General features: G+C 40.6%; 3 protein-coding genes across 8 annotated transcripts in view; 1 reads left to right on the top strand and 2 right to left on the bottom strand.

Moving 5' to 3' along the window:
- Nucleotides 1–3,130, top strand: part of LOC115142900 (msx2-interacting protein-like) — a 31,457-nt gene extending 28,327 nt beyond the window's left edge. For all 6 annotated transcript variants that reach the window (XM_029682731.2, XM_065001686.1, XM_029682728.2 and 3 more), the window contains exon 15: nt 1,896–3,130. In XM_029682731.2, coding sequence (XP_029538591.2) covers nt 1,896–2,027 — 132 coding nt within the window. In that variant the 3' untranslated portion in view covers nt 2,028–3,130. The remainder of the gene's footprint in view (nt 1–1,895) is intronic.
- prkar2ab (protein kinase, cAMP-dependent, regulatory, type II, alpha, B) lies at nt 1,945–17,046 on the bottom strand. The gene is made up of 11 exons (XM_029682732.2): nt 16,953–17,046; nt 16,301–16,555; nt 15,142–15,183; nt 14,854–14,993; nt 13,402–13,508; nt 11,602–11,755; nt 11,408–11,509; nt 11,111–11,185; nt 10,940–11,005; nt 10,530–10,668; nt 1,945–4,121 (listed from the first exon to the last, which is right to left on the bottom strand). The coding sequence occupies exons 2-11, from the start codon at nt 16,539–16,541 to the stop codon at nt 3,997–3,999; spliced, it is 1,191 nt and encodes a 396-aa protein (XP_029538592.2). The 5' UTR covers nt 16,542–16,555; nt 16,953–17,046; the 3' UTR covers nt 1,945–3,996.
- Nucleotides 17,047–17,282: 236 nt separating this feature from the next.
- slc25a20 (solute carrier family 25 member 20) lies at nt 17,283–23,464 on the bottom strand. Its single transcript, XM_029682733.2, has 9 exons — nt 23,162–23,464; nt 20,781–20,873; nt 20,538–20,665; nt 20,327–20,417; nt 19,977–20,094; nt 19,456–19,528; nt 19,143–19,252; nt 18,267–18,391; nt 17,283–17,986 (listed from the first exon to the last, which is right to left on the bottom strand). The coding sequence occupies exons 1-9, from the start codon at nt 23,261–23,263 to the stop codon at nt 17,924–17,926; spliced, it is 903 nt and encodes a 300-aa protein (XP_029538593.1). The 5' UTR covers nt 23,264–23,464; the 3' UTR covers nt 17,283–17,923.
- Between the last annotated feature and the right edge of the window lie 1,773 nt (nt 23,465–25,237).

Here is a 25,237-nt window from a genome sequence, read left to right as displayed (position 1 = left end):
GTATCTATCCCCATTTTGAAGGTGCCATAAGTATTAGGAAAAAAATTCACTTATAGTGCAGTCAACCTATATGTTCCTGTGTTTTATATACACTGCTCAAAAAAATAAAGAGAACACTTATACAACACAATGTAACTCCAAGTCAATCACACTTCTGTGAAATCAAACTGTCCACTTAGGAAGCAACACTGATTGACAATAAATTTCACATGCTGTTGTGCAAATGGAATAGACAACAGGTGGAAATTATAGGCAATTAGCAAGACACCCCTAATAAAGGAGTGGTTCTGCAGGTGGTGACCTTAGACCACTTCTCAGTTCCTATGCTTCCTGGCTGATGTTTTGGTCACTTTTGAATGCTGGTGGTGCTTTCACTCTAGTGGTAGCATGAGAATGAGTCTTGCCTATGCCGCTCTGTACCATCACTCATTCATATATCTTTATGTACATATTCTTTATCCCTTTACACTTATGTGTATAAGGTAGTAGTTTTGGAATTGTTAGCTAGATTACTCGTTGGTTATTACTGCATTGTCGGAACTAGAAGCACAAGCATTTCGCTACACTTGCATTAACATCTGCTAACCATGTGTATGTGACAAATAAAAATGTGATTTGATTTTGAGTCTACAACCCACACATATTCTTGAGAAATTGCTCTTGGCTAAGAAGCTATTTTTGTTTCTTTTTCACGATTTTAATTGAAAACAATCACAGTAATCCAGAAATTAGTTGATAATGAGATTTTAAAAAGTCTGCATTGTAAGTCAAGTTTAATATTTGGTCCCATATTCCTAGCATGCAATGACTACATCAACCTTGTGACTCTACAAACTTGTTGGATGCATTTTCAGTTTGTTTTGGTTGTTTCAGATTATGTTGTGCCTAATATAAATTAATATAAAATACTATTTTCATTTTGTAGTCACTTATAGTAAATAAGAATATTTCTTAACACTTCTGCATTAATGTGGCTGCTTCCGTGAGAAAGTTAGATGCACGATATTTATGGCTAACTTTCTTTCACGATTCATTCATGATTATCCATAATCATGGTAGCATCCACATTAAATGTAGAAGTGTTCAGAAACGTATTCAATTCTTATTTATAATAAATGACTCCAAAATGACACACTACATGATTTACCTTTCATTTCTATTGAGCACAACATAATCTGAAAAACAACCAAAGCAAACTGCAAATGCATCCAGCAGTCATTGTGTGCTTGGAATATGGGATCAAATACTAAACTTTAGACAACATTTTATACACTAAGTGAATTTGTCCAAAATACTAGTGACTCCTTCAAATGGGTGGATTACATAAAGCTCTTTCATTTCTAAATGCTAAAACGGATATGTATGAAATAAACCCTAAAATAAAAGGTGACTTACTGTCCTCTCGCTTAATATACATTTATTTGTTTTTTTTTAGTAATTTTAACCCTGATTTTTCTCATCGGACTCAGGAGGCGAAGGTCGAGTCATGCGTCCTCCGAAGCATGACCCGCCAAACTGTGCTTCTTAACACCTGCTCGCTTAACCCAGAAACCAGCCGCACCAATGTGTCGGAGGAAACACCATTCAACTGATGACGTAGTCAGCCTGTAGGTATCCGGCCTGCCACAAGGAGTCGCTAGAGCACAATGATCTTTGTAAAGCCCCTCGGCCAATTGTGTGCTGACCTATGGGACTCCCGGGATCGAAACCCCAGGCTATAGTGATGCGGCAACACTGCGATGCAAGGCCAATATAAAACATTTGATCTCAAATCCAAAATGCTGTAATTTAGAGCCAAATTAAGTTTGCTTCAATGTGTGTGTGGTTTTACATTTTAGGAGTGTCTTTAGATAGTTTAGTCTTTCAACTGATCCATTTCTATCTCTCTTCTCCAGCCTGCCTACGTGCTGCAGATATTCCCACCATGTGAGTTTTCAGAGAGCCACCTATCCCGGCTAGCCCCTGACCTCCTCAACCGGATCTCCAATATCTCCCCTCACCTCATGATTGTCATCACCTCTGTTTAAGGACCCCCTCCCCCAGCGGGAAAAGGGAACCACCTCTTTTCTTCAGTGGACGTACTTAACGTTGAGCCTCAGGAACCAAGAGGAATGGCAGGATCTTTGCTCCTGGAGACACTGGGAACATGTAGGAATAACGTCCTATTGGAACTTTTACCGTTTCCATATCAATTCTTTTTTTCCTTTTCTTTTTGGTCACTCCTGGTATTTTTGTCCTTCTCAAAAGAGCGAGCTCAGGGATGGACCAGACCAGAGCCCTATATGTGTCCATTCTTATTGGACTTTTTTTTTCTTTTTCTGCTGTCTTTGTATTTATTGGGGAGTTTTATTTTTACGTAGGGAGATACTTTGATGAAAAGAATGAGTGACTAACTGTGTGGCCTTTTTTTTCTTCATCTTTTTAATGGTTCATTTTTCAATTCTTCATAAGAAAGGATCATAGGTCATTGTACAACAATGGCAAAAATAGACATTTCAACATGTATTTAAACAAATGTCATTTTTCAGCCTATCCCATAGAGGAGAAAGAATTAACCTCAAAATACTATTAGGGCACCCTAATAGGGTCATGTCTCAAATGGCTCCCTACTCCTCATATAGTGCACTACTTAGGGCCCTGGTCAAAAGTAGTACACAAGGAAATATGGTGCCATTTGGGACTCATTGATATTGTAGAGAGGACAGTCAGCCTAACAAACCCCTTTGATTCCACCAGCTCTACTGTTCCATTTTCTCTCTACTCAAACCAGACGAGGCTCTTCCCTTCCACCTGTTTCAGCATTATACGAGCAACAGTGGGATTAAAGAGTTTTTGGAATACTGGACTCTGTAAATATTTTAAATATTTAAAACGGACTAAATGGAACTTGAGACGACTTGACACCAAGAGACTTCCAACCAACCGTGGAAATACAAGATGGTAAGGTGGGATTGCTGGGGTTGTAAGGAAGGACGCAGATGAAACCCCTTGATTTCGTGGAGTAAATGCTTCTAATACAGCAGGTTGGCAAACTCTCGTGTGGAGTTTGCTGAGGGCACATCACATTTTGTTACTCCAATAAAAAAAACAATCCAGAAAACTTGAACATTAAATGAGCTCTTTTATTTCATCTGGATGTCTGTCATTGTTGTTTCTCTTTGAGATGCTGTCTGTTTGAAATAAATGTTTGAACATAATCTGTATTCTGTTACAGTTAAGGAAAGGCCTACTTATGTAACATATTGATTGATACAGGATGTTGGGTTAGGGGATTTCCCTTCACATTGTCAAGTATTTGGAAATGAATTCCATTATTAATGGAACGTTCTATAGTTCAATAGCATTTAATCACTGACACAGTCTGAGGGGTTAATGTGCATTGGAATTGTTGCATAAGTGACACAGGCCAAGTCCTTACACACACCCAGGCACCCTTGGCTTTCACACCACTTAAAGTCCAATAAACTACAGTGCACCACAGCACATCAAGCTTTGTTTTAATGAAAAATGTCATTGCAAAAAAAAACAAATTGCAAATTAGCTGCTTCCATTCATGCAATGACAATTTAGGTTTTCAACAGGGATTACATTTATGAAGTCTCACACTGCAGGTGAAACAAGTCTTGACATATTAAAGCAAAGTACATGTTAATATTTGATTGATTGGTCATTGACCGTAAGTCAAATTCAGTTTAAAACAGCATTTGAGGAAGCTTTATCGGGCTAGAATTATACATTAACAATTTACCAACATGGATACTATCACACTAATGGTAAAAAAAAAGAAGGAAAATACTAGTAGCTAAATATTAAAATTGTCAGTCATTCACGTAGTAACATGGATGTCAATTGTAGATTCTACAATTAAATGTCACCCAATATGTTGTGTATAATTTAGTACTACTAAAGAGTGTGTATCCACCTGTTTGTGTTCAGGAAGTACTCGTGTGTGGGATTGTGTTCGTGTGTGACATTTCTTACAAAGACAATTATACATTAATGTTTCAAATCTACACTAGAACCAAACAGAGCTACCAGCTGGTTCTCATATTGGGAAATGTTCCTCTTCATAATCTCCTTACAGGAACCCAGCAAACGCTCAAATGCCTGAATGTCTATTACTGCAAAAGAGAGGTGAGGGAGAGAAAGAGGGGGTGTCAAGTCAAATTCTTTAAAAGGCTATTGATCTACTGTGCCTGTATTTATAGTGTCCTTGTGTAGGAGTGCTGATCTGGTCCCCCCTTTTATTCATTATCATTTAAAAGACTAGATCAGCACTCCCGAGACTACTCTGAGGCGCTATGGGCCCGATTCAGACTTAGGAAATGTATTCCTTTCCTATGCACGTCTCAGTAGTTGGTATTCAGATGCATAGCTGCCTAATGCTTTGCAGGCATGGTTCCCTTCACGTGCGCTGAATACATTTAATTAAACCGCTGAAAACCCTCTCACTTGCTGGGTTTTCAGTACGCTTAATTCAAATTTTCTCAACAGACTCATTACAATATATGGAAAGAACAGTTCAGAATGTAAATACACGCATATTTGTCTACCTTTCAGCACCAATTGATACATTTAAAAATACTCTGATCTTGTATATTATTTAAGGTTAGGAAAGGATTTATGAATCATAGGATTCAGGATTATGAATTTAGGAATTATAAAAAAATAAAAAGATATTTTAGAGAGCCTTTTCACAAAATATATTGGTTTATCAAAAATACAGTGGTTTGATTCAACCTGGAAGTTGCCATATTCAAATAGTTCAATCCATGAAACATCGGAAGGTAAGAAAAATGTACAATGGGTTGACCTGAACTTGACCAGTTGCCCTATAAATCTACCCTAATAATCCTCACTAATTATGGAACTGTGATGTCCGCCATGGTCTGCATATTCCACAATGATTCAAATAGGTTATATGTTCAAATTTTAATACACCAATGCTAACATGACATTCTCCGCCTTGTAACCAACATCAGAGAAGGCATGTTTGCGGAGGGGCGTGCGTGGTTTATATAGCTACTCTACAGTGGCCAAAATTTGACTGTATGTTATCAGCAAATATAATTAAAAGTTTTCACTATTCATCTATGGCAAAGAAACACTATACAGTTGAAGTCGGAAGTCTACGTACACCTTAGCCAAATACATTTAAACTCAGTTTTACAATTCCTGACATTTAATCTAAGTAAAAATTCCCTGTTTTAGGTCAGTTAGGATCACCACTTTATTTTAAGAATGTGAAATGTCAAAATAATAGTAGAGAGAATGATTTATTTCAGCTTTTATTTCTTTCATCACATTCCCGGTGGGTCAGAAGGTTACATATACTCAATTAGTATTTGGTAGGATTGCCTTTAAATTGTTTAACTTGGGTCAAATGTTTCAGGTAGCCTTCCACAAGCTTCCCACAATAAGTTGGGTAAATTTTGGCCCATTCCTCCTGACAGAGCTGGTGTAACTGAGTCAGGTTTGTAGGCCTCCTTGCTCACACAAGCATTTCAGTTCTGCCCACAAATGTTCTATAGGTGTGAGGTCAGGGCTTTGTGATGGCCACTCCAATACCTTGACTTTGTTGTCCTTAAGCCATTTTGCCACAACTTTGGAAGTATGCTTGGGGTCATTGTCCATTTGGAAGACCCATTTGCGACCAAGCTTTAACTTCCTGACTGATGTCTTGAGATATTGCTTCAATATATTCACATAATTTTCCTACCTCATGATGCCATCTATTTTGTGAAGTGCACCAGTCCCTCCTGCAGCAAAGCACCCCCACAAGATGATGCTGCCACTGCTTCACGGTTGGGATGGTGTCCTTCAGCTTGCAAGACTCCCCCTTTTCCTCCAAACATAACGATGGTCATTATGGCTAAATTATGGCCTATTTTTGTTTCATCAAACCAGAAGACATTTCTCCAAAAAGTACGATCTTTGTCCCCATGTGCAGTTGCAAACCGTAGTCTGGCTTTTGTATGGCGGTTTTTGAGCAGTGGCTTCTTCCTTGCTGAGCGGCCTTTCAGATTATGTCAATTTGGACTCGTTTTACTGTGGATATAGATACTTTTGTACCTGTTTCCTCCAGCATCTTCACAAGGTCCTTTGCTGTTGTTCTGGGATTGATTTGCACTTTTCGTACCAAAGTACGTTCATCTCTAGGAAACAAAATGCGTCTCCTTCCTGAGCGGTATGATGGCTGCGTGGTCCCATGGTGTTTATACTTGCATACTATTGTTTGTACAGATGAACGTGGTACATTCAGGCGTTTGGAAATTGCTCCCAAGGATGAACCAGACTTGTGGAGGTGTACAATGTGTTTTCTGAGGTCTTGGCTGATTTCTTTTGATTTACCCATGATGTCAAGCAAAGAGTTACTGAGTTTGAAGGTAGGCTTTGAAATACATCCACAGGTACACCTCCAAATTACTCAAATGATGTCAATTAGCCTATCAGAAGCTTCTAAAGCCATGACATCATTTTCTGGAATTTTCCAAGCTGTTTATAAAGGCACAGTCAATTTAGTGTATGCAAACTTCTGACCCACTGGAATTGTGATAGTGAATTATAAGTGAAATAATCTGTCTGTAAACAGTAGATGTCCAAACTGACTTGCCAAACTATAGCTGTTAACAAGAAATTTGTGGAGTGGTTCAAAAATTAGTTTTAATGACTCCAACCTAAGTGTATGTGGACTTCCGACTTAAATTGTATATACAACAATTTGTGGACACCCTTTTTAAATTAGTGGATTAGTCTATTTCAGCCACACCCGTTGCTGATAGGTGTATAAAATCTAGCCCACAGCCATGCAATCTCCATAGACAAACGTTGGCAGTAGAATGGCCTTACTGAAGAGCTCAGTGACTTTCAACGTGGCACCATCATAGAATGCCAAAAAGTCAGTTTGTTCAATTTCTGCCCTGCTAGAACTGCCCCGGTTAACTGTAAGTGCTGTTATTGTGAAGTGGAAACGTCAAGGAGCAACAACGTTTCAGCCACGAAGTGGTAGGCCACACAAGCTCACAGAACGGGACCACCGAATGCTGTAGCGCGTAAAAATCGTCTGTCCTCAGTTGCAACACTCACTCCTGAGTTCCAAACTGCCTCTGGAAGCAACGTCAGCACAAGAACTGTTCGTCTGGAGCTTCATGAAAGGGGTTAAGATCACCATGATCACCATGCGCAATGCCAAGCGTCGGCTGGAGTGGTGTAAAGCTCGCCGCCATTGGACTCCACAGTGGAAACGCGTTCCCTGGAGTGACGAATCACGCTTCTCCATCTGGCAATGCTCCGGACGAATCTGGGTTTTGCAGATGCCAGGAGAACACTACCTGCCCAAATGCATAGTGCCAACTGTAGTGTTTTTTGGAGGAGGAATAATGGTCTGGGGCTGTTTTTCATGGCTAAGGCTAGGCCCCTTAGTTCCAGTGAAGGGAAATCTTAACGTTACAGCATACAATAACATTCTAGATGATTCTGTGCTTCCAACTTCGTCACAACAGTTTGGGGAAGGCCCTTTCCTGTTTCAGTATGACAATGCCCCCGTGCACAAAGTGAGGTCCATACCCCATCGAACACCTTTGGGATGAATTGGAATGCCGACTGTGAGCCAGGCCTAATTGCCCAACATCAGTGCCCAACCTCACTAATGGTCTTGTGGCTGAATAGAAGCAAGTCCTGCAGCAATGTTCCAACATCTGGTGGAAAGCCTTCCCAGAAGAGTAGAGTCTGTTATAGCAGGAAAGGGAGGGACCAACTCCATATTAATGCCCGTGATTTTGGAATGCGATTTTCGATGAGCAGGTGTCCACATACTTTTTGGTCATGTAGTGTATTTATTTGTCTCCTCTTTAATCTGTGTCTGGTGTTAGCTAGTTACTGGCTAGCTAGGTCTTCAGAATATTCTAAAATCCGCATAATAACAAAGCCGCATTTTCCCACCAGAGATGTTTCCATAAAATTGACTTGTTGCAGATAAAAGGCTGCGCGAGCGCGATGATGTAATGAAGATAAAAAAAAAATTGCGGTTAAATTCCCATGTACGGAATAAAAAAAATACGAGTTAAATAGGTTTCCATCGCATTTTGAACTCTACTGAGTTATATAGTGAATGTGCCCACTCTTATATTGGCAAGTGCGCTATCTGGGCGCTGTTGGCTTGAGCGCACCTGTCGTTTACATGATGAGATTATATGGACAAAAGCAATATTATTTTTATTTGTCAAACTGCAGCCAAGCATCGACTATCACGTCACCAGAATAAGACCCTTGATATTTATTGGGAAGGAGCATCAAGCTCATCACCTTGCACTTTCAGCACCCTGTGAAGTTCTTTATAATTTATTTCATATGTAGCCTAATAAACTGCATGCTTTCCCGTGTCGTGAGTACCACACAACATGTCATCGCGTGACTCCAAATTTACTTCGATTTGATGGTTATTATATCAATATTTACGCATAAGAGCGTTTCCACCGACATTTCTCGAATAATTAATTTTACCGACACAAAAATATATCACCTTGTCTATCGTATTTTGTTTTGTTGACATTTAGAACGTTTACCAAATAGAAAAATGTTTCCATCAGGCAGGTAATTACATTTTGTATCCGTTATTTACTTTACTCACATGAAAAGGTTGGATGGAAACCAGGTTATTGCTTTGTGTATCACCAAATTAGCTTGAGATGATTATACTGCAACACCGCTCACTTTATCCAAGTTTCTTGACATAGGCGTTTCAAACAGCTGTCACTCAAGGCGAGCTCATGACAATAAACTCCCTGCCCACTCAGCCTGTCTTTTAAAACTTCCTGGTAATTTTCGCATTTCCATTAATCCAAAATATTATGGATGATATTTTACATGGGAATGACTGTTCGGGACCTTTAACACGATACAAATCGTACAAAATACAGTTACAATTAAAATATTATAGAAATCATAAATCAACTCGGTAGGTTTGGCGCTATACTATAATTTGCATATGGCTACAGGAGCCCATAGCTTGGGTCTCCACATTTCATAAGGCCAACATTTCATTAACTCCACTGTGGAAAAGGTGCTATGTTGATATGCTTCAGTTTGCTGCCATGTGACTGGTTTCATTTAAAACATTTGTCATTTATATTTACAATCCCCTTATCCAAACGGCTTTCTAATTTACCTAGTTATTATCAATAGCTCTTATCCATTTGTAAATTAGAGTGCATGGAGAATGGCAGCGGTTGAAAAAGTACTCAATTGTCATACTTGAGTAAAAGTAAAGATACCTTAATAGAAAATGACTCAAGTAACAGTCACCCAGTAAAATACTACTTGAGTAAACGTATAAAAGTAGTTGGTTTTAAATATACTTAAGTATAAAAAGTAAATGGAATTGCTCGAATGTACTTAAGTATCAAAATAAAAGTTGAAACCATTTCCGATTCCTTATATTAAGCAAACCAGATAGCACAATTATTTTTATATTTTTTATTGACGGATAGCCAGGGGCACACAACCATCTGCGGTCCAAACACTTAAAGACACACCCTATCCCCTCAGCCGTCAAATTAAGTGAACACTTCGGATGACGTTTGACCGAGTATACACTTGCGGGGCGAGGGAGGCAGGAATGATTTATAATGGTCCATCCTTGGCCGGAAATTCGTCACTCGTTCATCCCGCGATGATTGTGTTTTCAGCCAAAGTCAATTATGATTGCATATCTACTTATATTAAAAATATTATTATTAATATACGCCTACTGTATGATAGCTAGCAAATTAATTAGCTAACTAACGTTTGCCTGCCTAGCTGTAACTTCTGAAGGACATTTTTTTTATTTCTACATTTTCCAAAAGATACCCAAACAAAAATATATTTGCTTGTTACGAGACCTGTTTGTGCTGTCATGTGCATTAGTAGCTCAATTTCTAACTTATTTGCATTAGTTTTTACTTGCACTTGTATGTTGACTTCTCCATTGATGTTGTTTTGAAGTTTTCGTTGACTTTTCTTAGGCTATGTACAATCGTCACGAATTGAATTATGGGGATTATACAGTCGCAAAACCGACTACAAACGAGGGCTGAGGGCCTTACATTGCAAACTTCCCTTGCTTGGCTAATCAATTGGACCACCCCTCCAAGATGGCAACGGGGATTCCCCCAAGTGCATAAAATAAGTAGATTGCTCAACCTTATTCATTGTTTCATTGCACATAAAGGTGGTGGAATTATGAGGGAATTAAATCAAGGTCAGAATACGGCCTATCTGTAGACACACCTCCTTCACACCTTCATTTCTTAGATCTCCACCCCAGATGGAATAGAGGGTGAATAGCATGCTATTCTCATTCTTAAGTAGAGGTCAGAATACGTGTAGAGAGAAAGGTGCATAGAAAGGGATTTCTGTTTCATTTACGCATGAATACAGTCCATGGTCTATTCATTTTGGACTGCTTTAGACAGACAGAGAGAATGACCATGAATATCATTTTTCACCACTGAAGAGTAATGGTTTGTATGTGTGCACATACAACGTACCCAAGCACTTGGTAACTCCCATGGCGTAGACGGAGGCTGCACGTGGTTTGTTGGTGACCAGAGCCAGCTCTCCAAAGTATTGGCCCCTAGAGCAGCGTGCAATCTCCACCTCTGCATTACCCTGCTGCCCTGCCTTAGTCTAGGTAGGGAGACGTAGACATGATGATGATACTGATGTAACCGACTCCATAACTCTTTAACAATTACAGTTATCCGTTCCTTATCTACCACCCAACCTGATACATTTATTTTACTAGCTGCAAAAGCAAGAAAGCCAGCCGTACCACGTTCCAAAGAAGCTACACATACAATACATACAGTGCCTTGCAGCAGGTACCCACAGCAAACTCATTATTTATACAGTAGATCTAACACACTTCCTAGGGAAGGGGAAAAACATGTACACCTACTTTGCTTATTATCATGATCTTCACCTCCCCAGACTCCACAATATAGAAGCAATCTGCCTTATCCCCCTAAGAGTGCAGAAATGCAGTGGAATCGGCAGTGATACAGTACGAAGTAAAGAAGAATTGTTATCAAATATTTTTTTTTAAATGTACTGTAAAAGTCGACAATACCTGTGTTAAGATGCACTCCCCATCTCTGAACACTCTCATTCCCACGACATCAACAATCTTCATCCTCTCAGAGAGCTGAGGAAGAGCAAGATGAGGACAGACGATGGTGTGATAAAAGTATACATTGATCTTTACATATATTCTTGATCTTTACATGCATTCTGAGAGGAAAGATAGTTTACAATGGATTCTGTGTGTGCAATTTCATTCATTCTCTTATGGTGTCCTTTGAAACAAACTGCACAGTACACTTTTATTGTGAAGCACTTTAAGATGCTGTGGTCAAATGAAACAGACCTCGAGAGACTTTAGAAGGGGTACACACTCAATGAAGGCTTCGTACATCTTCCTCTTCTTGGCATTGTTTTTCACTATGAGTCTATGAAATGTGGCCCGATCCTAAAACGTACACATACCGGTTACTCATCTTTCACTGAAAAAACCCCACACAAGTATAAAGTAGGATTGTTCGGTATCCTACTGTGACTCACCAGTCCCCACAGTGCCCCCTCCTGGTTGGCCATGATGGTGGCAGCACGTGGGGTGTTGTACATGAGCGCCAGCTCCCCAAAACTGCCCTTGTTGTCATACTTCCCCACACATTTCCCAACTCCGTCAATCAGCACAATAATATCATACACACCCCTACAACACACAGAGGTACACAAGACATCAGAGCAATCAGAGGACATCACATTCACATTAGTGTTGGTCAGTGCTGTTTAAGATTAGGGAGGACATATTTATTTTATGAGCATGGCCTTATTTCTATTACAGCATATTGGATGACTGATATTCCATTCACACAGCTCAATGTAAAATCGATGGGTTTCGGCTACTACACGATACTCGCATTTGTCATATACCCATCACCAGGTTGCTAAAACCTAGCATGCAAATGAAAGTTTATAACATAGTTGTACAGGTCAAGAGACAAATTGTAGTAATCAACGTGACAGACAGACATTCAATACCGCCTTCCATACTCTTGCCTGTATTTAGCTGATGATCTGGGGGGTAAGCATTAGTCCAAAATGAGAGTTTCTATTTTACAAATTCAGGTAAGTCCCTCCCCACTTTGTTCTCTTTACTTCTGTTTAAGAAACATTTCGCAACAAAATCGGCACAATAAATACACCCCTGATCAGCCGCACACTCAGTTAACTTTCATAGCAGCCACATACAAACAGCATGATCACTTTGCTCGTTAATTCCTTTGTTCATCTATGGGCTCTCCTATCACCTTTTCCCTACGCTTTTGGATTTCAGTGCACAACACAACAGCTATCTATAACCAGCCGCAAAAACCTCTCGAAGCCAAACTTTCATACCATAACCACTAACCGCTACACAGCCTACATTGTTGTCACCATATTAACGTTATAGTCAACAAACTAGAGCTACTGCGTTTGTAAACCCACAAGCCAATTAACGCATACAATCACGCAATACAGTGTACAGCAAGCAGTTTAGCAGTTACACAGGCAGTGGCAATACATTTTCTAAAACCGAAAGCTTATCTTGTCTTGAAAGAGTTGCAATGTTGGATAGCCTTAGTCAGCTAGCTAACATAAATAGCGTTCATCTCTGTTTGAGTCAGGTTGTGAGTAGGCTAAATTAGCTGCATTAGTTAAGTAAGTAAAAGATAAACTAAGAAGAAAAACATTACAACGAAATATAGCTAGCTCTCTCTCTCTGCTGCTTCTTCTTAATTGTTGAAGAAATTAATTTGTCAAAACTGCTCAGCTATTGTCTTTCTCTCTCTTTGAGTCAACTACTCAACACACCACACTGTTTGGCAATGAAGGTCTACAGTAGCCTCAAAAGCACACTCTAGGGTAGCACCATGGTGTAGCCGGAGGTAAGCTATTTTCTGTCCTCCTCTGGGTACATTGACTCCATCCAATCAGAGGATCAGATAATAAATCTAGTAATATAGTAATCTAGCATTGCAGTGCTAGCTAGCTGGAGTTTATGCTTTCGGTACTAGATTCATTCTCTGATCCTCTGACTGGATGGAGTCAATGTACCCAGAGGAGGACAGAAAATAGCTTACCTCCGGCTACACCATGGTGCTACCCCAGAGTGTGCTTTTGAGGCTACTGTAGACCTTCATTGCCAAACAGAGTTTTAATCAGTTATTTGGTGACGTGATTAAAAAAAGGATCACTTTCACCATTTGTTTTCTTTCTGAAATTCACTGAGGGTGGTCCTCCCCTTCCTCCTCTGATTCAAATAATTAGGCCTAATGCCTCTCACACAGAAAAAAAATAGATTCAACACACACACACCTCTCTATGACATAGAAGTTGTCTCCATCATCCCCCTGGTCTATAATGTGCTCCTGTGGTTTGACCAACACCTCAAACATGCCATCCAGCACCTCTGAGAACTGCTCCTGAAAGAGAGAAACAACACTCATACATTAGAATATGTATGGTGTGTGTGTGTGTGTGTGTGTGTGTGTGTGTGTGTGTGTGTGTGTGTGTGTGTGTGTGTGTGTGTATATATATATATATATATTATAAACTGGGACACCCAGCAACAAGCATCACACAAATATACTGCTGAACACATTTTTTTTCAACGATTCTACTGAGTTATAGTTCATATAAGGAAATCAGTCAATTGAGATGATTTCATTAGGCCTTAATCTATTGATTTCACATGACTGGGCAGGAGCGCAGCCATAAAGTATGTGGGCCTGGGAGGGTATAGGCTCACCCACTTGGGAGCCAGGCCCACCCACTGGGGAGCAAGGCAGAGAAATTAATATTAAATTCTCTGGCAACAGCTCTGGTGGACATTCCTGCTGTCAGCATGCCAATTGCATGCTCCCTCAAATCTTGAGACATCTGTGGAATTGTGTTGTATGACAAAACTGCACATTTTCGAGTGGCTTTTTATTGTCCCCAGCACCCGGAGTGCCAAGTCTCGGTCCAAGAGGCTTCTAAACAGCTTCTACCCCCAAGCCATAAGACTCCTGAACATCTAATCAAATGACTACCCAGACTATTTGCATTGCCTCCTGCCCCCTTTTCTACGCTGCTGCTACTCTCTTTTATTATCTATGCATAGTCATTTTAATAACTCTACCTACATGTACATATTACCTCAATTACCTCGACACCGGTGCCCCTGCACATGGACTCTGTACTGATACCCCCTGTATATAGCCCTGCTATTGTTATTTACTGCTGCTCTTTAATTATTTGTTGTTCTTATCTCTTAAAATGGCATTGTTTGTTAGGGGCTTGTAAGTAAGCATTTCAATGTAAGGTCTACACCTGTTGTATTCGGCTCGTGTGACAAATACAATTTGATTTGAAGGTGCACCTGTGTAATGATTATGCTGTTTAATCAGCTTCTTGATATGCCACACCTGTCAGGTGGATGGATTATTTTAGCAAAGGAGAATTGCTCACTAACAGGGATGTCAACAAATGTGTGCATAGAATTTGAGAGAAATAAGCTTTTTTTGTGCAAATGGAAAAGGTTTGGGATCTTTTATTTCAGCTCATGAAACATGGGAGCAATACTTTACATGTTGCGTTTCTATCTTTGTTCAGTATAAATCAATACAAACTCCAATGTGTTAGGATGACTATTAAGAGGGTGTTTGTTTAATTCATAACCGAACATAAGATAAAATAACTCAAACAGGAAGATTAACTGTATTTCCTCTAAACTTAGAAGTTTAACTCTCAATACCTGAAGACAGAGGCTTGAATACAATACTTTACCTGGTCGAGGGTTTTAAACAGTAATATATCTCGGCAGGCGTCCTGGAGTCTGCGACGCTGCTCATCTGATTTGGGGTGTACCACCCTTGGCTCCAAATCATCATCCTCATCATCGTCTGGGTTGTAGGCCTCCGCACACACTGGGGGGGAAAAACACTGTGACACACACTGGGGACAAACAAATACTCCCAAAGGGAATGTTGTGACTGTAACACACAAGTGAGAGACAGAAATAAGATTCTTCATACACTGTATATAATGGATGCAAAACCCAATGATGAGGCTCACCAGATACTCTGCGACTGTATTTATTTGGGGTGGGAGGTGGCACTAGAGAAAGAGAGAGATGTTTCAGTGCTAGAAATGAAGTTGGTTCCACTGAACATCAATATTAGTTGTTCTTATGAATCATTTGACACACTTTAGCTTACACCCAATTATTTTTTACCCCTTTTTCGTGATATCCAATTGGTAGTTACAGTCTTGTCCCATCGCTGCATCTCCCTTATGAACTCTGGAGAGGCGAAGGTCAAGAGCCATGCGTTCTCTGAAACACAACCCTGCCAAGCCGCACTGCTTTTTGACACACTGCTCGCTTAACCTGGAAGCCAGCCGCACTAATGTGTTGGAGGAAACACCATCCAGCTGGCGACCAAAGTCAGCTTGCAGGCGCCCAGTCCACCATAAGGAGTCACTAGAGCGCGATGAGACAAGGAAATGCCGGCCAAACCCTCCCCTAACCAGGTCGGCTGTGACGCAGTCTGGGATCAAACCCAGGTCTATAGTGACGCCTAAAGCACTGCGATGCAGTGCTTAGGCAGCTGCGCCACTTGGGAGGCCGAGATTACACCCAATTCTGTCTAAATATAGTTACATAGATACATCCAACAGTAAATGTGTAGGGTAGGGGATGGTACTACTACCATGCCTGATACATTCTCTTATTTTCTCCCTTAACCATTTTTGTCAGAGTACAGCAGCTGATTTATGAAAAGTGGTTGAGACACCCTCAAACAAACGTTCATTATCTCATGTTGCTTTAAATAGGCTACTGAATAATGAAATAAATCAGGACAAATAGCTATTCAGTAGGCTAATACCCCAGTAGCATCCTATCATCTGATAACCTCTGGCAATGGAATTGAAAATCATATGACTACAGGGGCCCTCACGTTACAATGAGAACCCATTCAACTGGCATGCAGATTACTTAAAAAGGACTTCATAGTATTATCGAATAGAGACTAATATCATGAGATAATGATTCATTATGCATTTTGTGCGCTTATTTATGTAGCCTATTATGTGCGCAAGTGGGAGCGAGTAAAAAGTTATAATAATTAAGTAAAAAGGTTATAACAGAAATAAAGAACATGGGAAATTATTGAAATATATTTAATAATCAAATCATGAAGATTGTAAAATAGAGATGCAAAATGTCACTCACTATAGTCATCAGAGTCCTCATCTTCATCTGATTCAAACGAATTACTATCAAAAGCCACCCCCTTTCGAGCAGAATTGACCGGGCTGTCTTTAGCATGTTTGTCGTGTTTTCGGCTCTCTTGAAGACGCGTGAAATATTGGATTGCGAATTCAACCAAATCTGTCGGTCTGCGCCGTAGTACCTCCACAGTGTATCCTTGCAGCATGTCCTTCAAACCAACAGGTATCTCGATGCTCATCATAGATCTATGGTAGCCTATAATGATCGTTGACAAATTCAAAATACAAATTTGAGTAAAACAATCTGCCTAATCCAGAACAATAGGCCTAAAGAAAAAGTATCACATAACTATAATAATCAAGAATTTCCAAGACCAGGGATTTGTCAAATTTAGCCCAGGCCTAGTCATAAAGTATGCTAAATAGCATAAGTAGTGCAAATACAATAGAATTTGAATATAACCTTCAGTGTCGGTCCAATATAAAATGCAATCCCTGATATCCAATGTTGCCAAGGCTATGTGAGAATAAAGAGCTAGATCAATGATCAGCGGCCATGGCAAATATCAAAGTATAGGCAAACATAAATACATTTACTAAAAACTACCAATGACAGCTATCAAAACAAATTAAATTGGTTACAATTTACCGACCTCCTTGCAATGTAGCCTTTCGAATATTAGTTATGGTCTGACATTATGCATATTTTGCGAAATGCGCGGTTCTGCCCATTTTAATCCACTCCCAGTCCGCGTCTACTGGTTAATTGACGGGTCTACGGGTTTCCGCATTTAGACTAGAAGCAGCGTATCGGAAAGTATTGACCGGGCGTACCAGGCTATGTCACAACTTTTCAGATCAAAATGTCATTCATGCCTGTCTAGGCCTATTGTGTTTCAGACCTTGACCCGAGGTGCTCAGAAAATATATAGTTATACACGTGTAATAAGATGTTCTAATTGGAAATTAGAAGTAGATCATGATTTCGTTGTATTTATTTATTTACATACATAATGACACATACAAACATAAGACAATGGCCCAAATGAGGGTTCTCCATGTTGTGGCATAAATTACATCTGCAACAACCTTGGAGAAAAGTATTATTAATTCATTCATTAATAAATCTACTATCAATTTCCAACGCAATGATTTGGTTACTGGATCACAGTTTGGAATGAGACTATTCAGGGATGTTTTAATGTACTGGTATGTTTTAAAAGCCATATGTTTTGTGTTTAAACACACACGCAGAGACACACACAGAGAGACACACGCACACACACGGCATACTAACACACATTATACGCACCCTGTGAAAATGTACCTATTCCCTGATATGCAGACTCACTGAGTAAGTAAAGGCACATGTTCAATTCACAAATGTTCTAATTAAAAACACACAAAAATTAAACAATGCAAGTAAAACACCAAGGAGTGAGAACAATGTGTGCGTTCCCCCCCTCTGTCCACCTCTACAATGTGTGCGTCTTTCTCAGTCCGTATGCCAGTCAGACGTTCAATGTGTACCTCTGCGTAAGTGTATGTATATGTGAGTACTGTCGGTCTCCACTGTGTTAGTGAGTTCTGTCTCTGACGTCTACGCCTGGGGCGTTGACAGGGATCACAGACCGGGTGCTGCCCAGTTCAGGAACTTCATGGCCATTTCAAACCCAAGGAAACAAGCCTAAGGGGAGAATAGATCAATGTTGTCATTAACTGACTTCATGAAAAGTGTAACATTTCTACAGGCAAGGGGTGAGTGTATTATGACTGTAGAATGCAGGTGATTTCAAAGTTTTGTGCACTAAACCATACTGTTTATTCTGCGTATGATATGCTGTGATTAAGTGGTAATAGGAGATCAGTGAGTATGGTGGACGTAGCATGTGTGAGTACCATCTCTGACTGGCCGGTGAGTGTGATGAGTTAAACAGACTGTATGTGAGTAGAGCGTGTGTACTCACTGCATTGGCAGGGAAAGCTCTGAGCATGACAGCGGTGAAGCCTTTGTACAGAGAGGCCACGCCCTCCTCCCTCAGCAGCTCTCGTAGAACGTCCCGGAAACCATTAGGGTACTTCCCTTCAGGGGCTGGGAGGAGAGAGAGAGGGCTCCAGTCATACTACGGTTTTACACAGTACACTTAAGGCTTCCCAACCCGAAACAGTTCTGAAGAGTTTGTGCATATACAGAATTATGATGACGTTTTGTGACGTTTTTGTTCACTTTGAACTTCGGTGAGTTTTTTTTTTGTTCGGCTGTCCGGTCACATTTTTTTTCTGGAGGCAAGCCGAAGTTCAGTGCCCGAAATCCACACCAGATTTCTTGACTTATCTTAGATTCATTCGGACTATTTTGAGGAAGTGTATACCGTCTACGGCGTTTCAAAATGGACAAACAGTAATATTGCCGCTTTTTTCCCTCGTTTTTCAAGCGAAGGTCTTTTAAGGGAGTATGCGAGCACACTCGTTCGGTCAGGCTAGCCGGGTTTGGGCTAGGCGCCAGCCGAACTGAAAAACGCTAACGCCTTTAGTCACTATGCTACTCTAAACCAAACAGACAGTACGGTTGGTAAGCTATATACTGTATACTACAGTTAGAAAAAAGACAACACAAGACATCAGGGTTGAGGTTATTTCGATTTCAATTCAGGAAGTAAATTGAATTTCTAATTCTGCTTCCATTTTTCCACAATGATTTTCTATGAGGAAAATGTAAAAATGGAATTGTAATTTCAGTTTACTTCCGGAATTGACTGAATTGACCCCAACCTGGTAAGAAATACATATTACACAGTATTTACACCAAAAATGGGGCTTAGTCAGAAACGCCAAAGACACACCTGTCTGGAAGCGAGACTTGAGTACATCAGGGGGAATGGCCACGGCCCAGTTAAAGATTCCTGCCATCCCTCCAGCGAATAGAACACTAGGAACACTCAGCTCATTGGGGCTGTGGAACAACCAATCACCAATTCATTACCAACAATACACACATGCCATGACAAAGACATTACACAGCATACAAACAATAACACAGATAAACAGGTAATCATACATAGATTCACAAAACAGCTGTAAAATATATTTTGCGGGGACAAAGACACATGTGCTTAGGGTTTCAATTGCATACACACACAGTAAACACACATTCACCTCTTGCCCTCTGGTGTGAGGAGGCGCTTCAACCATTCATAGGTCATGAAATACATCCCACTGGCTGGCACGTCTGAGAAACAAAGTAAGAAACTGTCAGAATTACTGGCAAAAACTCAGTTGTGTCTTAATTACACAATCACTACTGAACACAAGTATCCAGATAAAGAGCTAGATATCAGAGACACGGGTATAAGACTTACACTGAGTGTACAAAACATTAGGAACATGACAGACTGACCAGGTGAAAGTTATGATCCCTTACTGATGTCACTTGTTAAATCCACTACAATCAGTGTAGATGAAGGGGAGGAAACTGGTTAAAGAAAGATTTTAAAGCCTTGAGTTCAATTGAGACATGGACTGTGTATGTGTGCCATTCAGAATGTAAACGGGCAAGACAAAATATTTAAGTGCCTTTGAATGGGGTATGAGGGAGGTGCAAAAAGGGAGGTGCAACTCAATATTAGGAAAGTGTTCCTAATGTTTGTACACTCAGTGAATATTCAGTCAGGAAGTACCTCTCATGAGGGTGAGAGCAGTGCCTCTGTAGATTCCCCTAATCCCACTCTCTTTGTACAGCTGCTTCACACAGTCCATGGGCCCAGCATACTTCACCTCCCCTTTGGCCGCCTGGATCTGTACACACATAACATGTAATGTAACCAACTAGGTTGGAACCCTGGGTCTTCTTCATGCCACAAGACTGTGTTAGCCCAGGGAACGTAAGTCTTCCGGTCTATGGCAAGGCTCCTTATCACGTGAGTGCGGTTCACTGAAACGCATCTCCTTTGACCTCAGCCTGTTATCCAAAACCCAGTTAACCTAATCCTTGTTAACCTACGTTCAGTTCTGTAAGTGCCATGCTCACCTGTAGGAGACACTTGATACGTTCTCCAGGGGCCATGATGGCTGTGGTGAACACGCCTGACAGCATGCCGGCAGCAAACAGCTGTGGATACCTGAGCGGGACAGCGGATGGTAATGCACAACACACACACAAGCATACATCCGCCCGCACACAATTTCACCATACAACAAAAAAAATGGGGAAGACACTCTACTATGGAACAATCACCTACGTAAGGACATCGTCAGGTGTTTTCTGTTGTAGTTTCTTGCCCAGGCCAAAGCCAAAGAAGCAGACAGCGAACATGGGCGTGACTCCAATGATAGGGGCTGCCATGCCTTTGTACAGGCCTTTGAACCCCTGTTGTAGAGAACATGACAGAGAGAAGGAATGAATAAAAGAGAGAGCAAAGAGTGGTGAACAAAGAAATACATTGAATGGAAAACCAAAAAGACATACACCTACTATCACCCACCTCTTTGGCAAGGGTCTGTTTGAAACAATCAAAAGTGCCTCTATACAGGGGGCTCTCGCCAGGGCCGGGCACAGGCATGGTCTGAATGCGCACCTAAGAGACAGGAGGATATGAACAGACTCACCCTATTGGCCTACACACATGACATTACTTATGTATAGATTGATATATATATTTATATAAGTACCAGTCAAAAGTTTGGACACACCTACTCATTCAAGTGTTCTTCTCTCTTTTTACTATTTTCTACATTGTAGAATAATAGTGAAGACATCAAAACTATGATATGACACAAATAATCATATAGTAACAACAAAAGTGTTAAACAAATCAAAATATATTTTAGATTCTTCAAAGTAGCCACCCTGTGCACACTCTTGGCATTCTCTCAACCAGCTTCATGAGGAATGCTTTTCCACCAGTCTTCAAGGAGTTTCCACATATGCTGAGCACTTGTTGGCTGCTTTTCATTCACTCTGCGGTCCATCTCATCCCAAACCCTCTCAATTTGGTTGAAGTCGGGTGATTGTGGAGGCAAGGACATCTGATGCAGCACTCCATCACTCTCCTTCTTGGTAAAATAGCCCTTACACAGCCTGGAAGTGTGTTGGGTCATTGTCCTGTTGAAAAACAAATGATAGTCCCAATAAGACCAAACCAGATGGGATGGCGTATCGCTGCAGATTGCTGTGGCAGCCATGCTGGTTAAGTGTGGCTTGAATTCAGAATAAATCCCAGTGTCACCAGCAAAGCATCCCCACACCATCACACCCCCTCTTCCATGCTTCACGGTGGGAACCACACATAGATCATCCGTTCACCTACTCTGCGTCTCACAAAGACACGGTGGTTGGAACCAAAAATCTCACATTTGGACTCATCAGACCAAAGGACAGATTTCCACAGGTCTAATGTTCATTGCTCGTGTTTCTTGGCCCAAGCGTGTCTCTTTTTCTTTTTGGTGTCCTTTAGTAGTGGTTTCTTTGCAGCAATTCGATCATGAAGGCTTGATTCACACAGTCTCCTCTGAACAGTTGATGTTGAGATGCGTCTGTTAATTGAACTCTGTGAAGCATTTATTGTGTTGCTACAATCTGAGGTGCATTTAAATCTAATGAACTTATCCTCTGCATCAGAGGTAACTCTGGGTCTTTCTGTCGTGTGCCGGTCCTCATGAGAGCCAGTTTCACCATAGCGCTTGAAATGTTCTGGATTGACTGACCTTCACGTCTTAAAGTATTGATGGACTGTCGTTTCTCTTTGATTATTTGAGCTGTTCTTGTCATAATATGGACTTGGTCTTTTACTAAATAGGGCTATCTTCTGTATACCACCTCTATCTTGTCACAACACAACTGATTGTCTCCAATACATTATGGAAAGAAATTCCACAAATTAACTTTTAACAAGGCACACCTGTTAATTGAAATGCATTCCAGGTGACTACCTCATGAAGCTGGTTAAAAGAATGCCAAGTGTGTGCAAAGCTGTCATCTGTGAAGCACAGAGGAGGTGGTATGATGGTACGATATGCCATCCCATCTGGTTTGCGCTTAGTGGGAGTATCATTTGTTTTCCCAACAGGACAATGACCCAAAACACACCTCCAGGCTGTGTAAGGGCTATTTGACCAAGAAAAGTGATGGAGTGCTGCATCAGATCACACGACCTCAACCCTCATGAAGCTGGTTGAGAAAATGCCAAGAGTGTGCAAAGCTGTCATCAAGGCAAAGGGTGGCTACTTTGAAAAATATAAAATATATTTACATTTGTTTAGCACTTTTTTGGTTACTACACGATTCCATACGTGTTATTTCATAGTTTTGATGCCTTCACTATAATTCTAAAATGTAGAAAATAGCAAAAATAAAAACCCTGGAATGTTTTGTTTAATTAACCTTTTCAAATTGTACAAGCATATATAGGAGTTGGTTTACACATTTAAAATGCATATTAAGCACATACCAAGCACACAGGATAAAAAATAATTACTGAAAATAAATAAACCTTTTACAATGTGTATTTCTTACTTCCTATAAGTGGCTCATGTGATAATGCATCTGTAATGACACGTCAGTCACTGTTATAAGGTTAATGTTGTGCGATATGACAGAAATTGACATAGGTCAAAGGTCTAATGTTACACTCGACCTCGCTCATTGGGTTAACTGATAGTCCCTTGAAAATGTCAGTTCTATCAAATGTAAAGAGCCACGACACTCACATCCAGTAACCAATTAGAAATCTGTAAAGATACATGTTAATTGATTACTTTGCTGAATTCTACGTGCAGCAAAACCCAATTAAAGTTAGGCTCACGAGGCAAGATATTAACAGCTAGCTAGATGAGGAATGAGCTATTTTGAGAAATAAATAATTACTTTTATGGTATCAAGTGGATGTCCAGCGAAGACCAAGCAGACACCCCCAAAGCCCCCAGCAAAGAAGTTCTTCCCTGGACTTATCGCCTGCTGTTTAGACATGGTTTCTGTTCAAGAAAAGACAGCTAACGAGAAAAGAAAAACGCAAAATGTTGTAACAAGTTGGGAAAATAACTATCTACCTAACAGGTTAACCCTGTGTCACCACTATCGGTTCAAATGAAAGGTATATTTCTTGACAGCCACCGTCGTGTCATCCAATGTGGACCTTTCACCCAGATATATGCCCGGACCGAATTGTCTGTTACACAAATGCTTTGGTTCCTCTTCATTTAGTGTCCGACCTTCTTCTTTGATGAGGTTTAACGGTGGTTGGCATCCAATAAATGTTGCATTACCGCCACCTACTAGACTGGGGTATAACTCCCTTATACTTCGCTTTAAATAAATAAATACCCTACAATCTAACACTAAACTCACCAAAAATAAATAAATACCATACTCCACTATTTAAATCTATTTAGCCCAGGCCAACAGCCTGAATGGATGGGACACCACCACTTAACACACCCTGTAACTCTTCTCACGTCAAATCTCGCACACCCAAATACCTCTCTGCAGCTGCCACCAAAACCTCTATTTTCCATGACTTATGTTCCATCCCTGCAGTACAGTTGATAACCATTACTATAAATGCCAAAAATCCAATCTTACTGAAACATATATCACTTGTTGGTTTATCCCTCTGTACTGGTACAGATCTACTACTCACATCACTCCTCTCAGGATACCTCCCTCTGTACTGGTACAGATCTACTACTCACACCACTCCTCTCAGGATCCCTCCCTCTGTACTGGTACAGATCTCCTACTCACACCACTCCTCTCAGGATCCCTCCCTCTGTACTGGTACAGATCTCCTACTCACACCACTCCTCTCAGGATCCCTCCCTCTGTACTGGTACAGATCTCCTACTCACACCACTCCTCTCAGGATCCCTCCCTCTGTACTGGTACAGATCTCCTACTCACACCACTCCTCTCAGGATCCCTCCCCCTTGACCCATCATCCTCTACTTTCTTCACTGCCTCACTTATGACAACTTCTGCACTACTCTAACCTGGAAACCTCAAACTGCCTCTCTCACACGGGACATAACTGATCCCCAGCCCCATGGGCACCACTACAATTAACCCATACCACTACTTTCCCCAATTTTATTTGATCTATTTTACCTTTATTTAACTAGGCAAGTCAGTTAAGAACAAATTCTTATTTTCAATGACGGCCTAGGAACAGTGGGTTAACTGCCTGTTCAGGGGCAGAACGACAGATTTGTACCTTGTCAGCTCGGGGGTTTGAACTTGCAACCTTCCGGTTACTAGTCCAACGCTCTAACCACTAGGCTACCCTGCCTTCGTCTCATGCACTTCTGCACAATTCTCACACCTAGGTATTTGGCATTTTATTAAGATCCCCATTAGCTGTTGCAAAAGCAGCAGCTACTTTTCCTGGGGCCCACACAAAACATGAAACGTAATACAGATCAAAAGACAAGAACAACTCAAGGACAGAACTACATAAAACAATTTAAAGGCACACATAGCCTACATATCAATGCATACACAAACTATCTAGGTCAAATAGGGGAAAGGCGTTGTGCCGCGAGGTGTTGCTTTATCTGTTTTTTGTTACCAGGTTTTCTGTTTATTTGAGCGATATGAGACAAAAGGGAGTTCCGTGCAATTAGGGCTCTATATAATACTGGACGCTTTCTTGAATTTGTTCTGGATTTGGAGACTGTGAAAATACCCCTGGTGACATGTCTGGTGAGATAATTGTGTCAGAGCTTTGTGTAAGTTGACTATGCAAACAATTTGGGATTTTCAGGGCATTGTTTCTTATTTAAAAAAAATAAGTGATGTTGTCAGTCTCTCCTCAAATCTTAGCCAAGAGAGATTGGCATGCATATTATTTATATCAGCCCTCTTAAGAACAAAATGTGCTACTCTGTTCTGGGCCAGTTTTAGCTTAACTAGGTTTTTCCTTGCAGCACTGGACCACACGACTGGACA

This window comes from Oncorhynchus nerka, linkage group LG15 (genome assembly GCF_034236695.1).
Source record: "Oncorhynchus nerka isolate Pitt River linkage group LG15, Oner_Uvic_2.0, whole genome shotgun sequence".
NCBI lineage: Eukaryota > Metazoa > Chordata > Actinopteri > Salmoniformes > Salmonidae > Oncorhynchus > Oncorhynchus nerka.
This window is presented reverse-complemented; position numbering and strand designations above follow the sequence as displayed.

Coding starts and splice junctions, on each gene's coding strand:
- prkar2ab (XM_029682732.2), bottom strand. CDS start 16,541: ATGATGAGCATCGAGATACCTGTTGGTTTGAAGGACATGCTGCAAGGA. Junction 15,184..16,300: donor TGAGGACTCTGATGACTATA/GTGAGTGACATT, acceptor CTCTTTCTCTAG/TGCCACCTCCCACCCCAAAT. Junction 10,669..10,939: donor AGATCATGATAATAAGCAAA/GTAGGTGTACAT, acceptor CTCCCTACCTAG/ACTAAGGCAGGGCAGCAGGG.
- slc25a20 (XM_029682733.2), bottom strand. CDS start 23,263: ATGTCTAAACAGCAGGCGATAAGTCCAGGGAAGAACTTCTTTGCTGGG. Junction 20,418..20,537: donor ACACCTGACGATGTCCTTAC/GTAGGTGATTGT, acceptor TGTCCCGCTCAG/GTATCCACAGCTGTTTGCTG. Junction 19,529..19,976: donor TGCTCTCACCCTCATGAGAG/GTACTTCCTGAC, acceptor TTTGTTTCTCAG/ACGTGCCAGCCAGTGGGATG.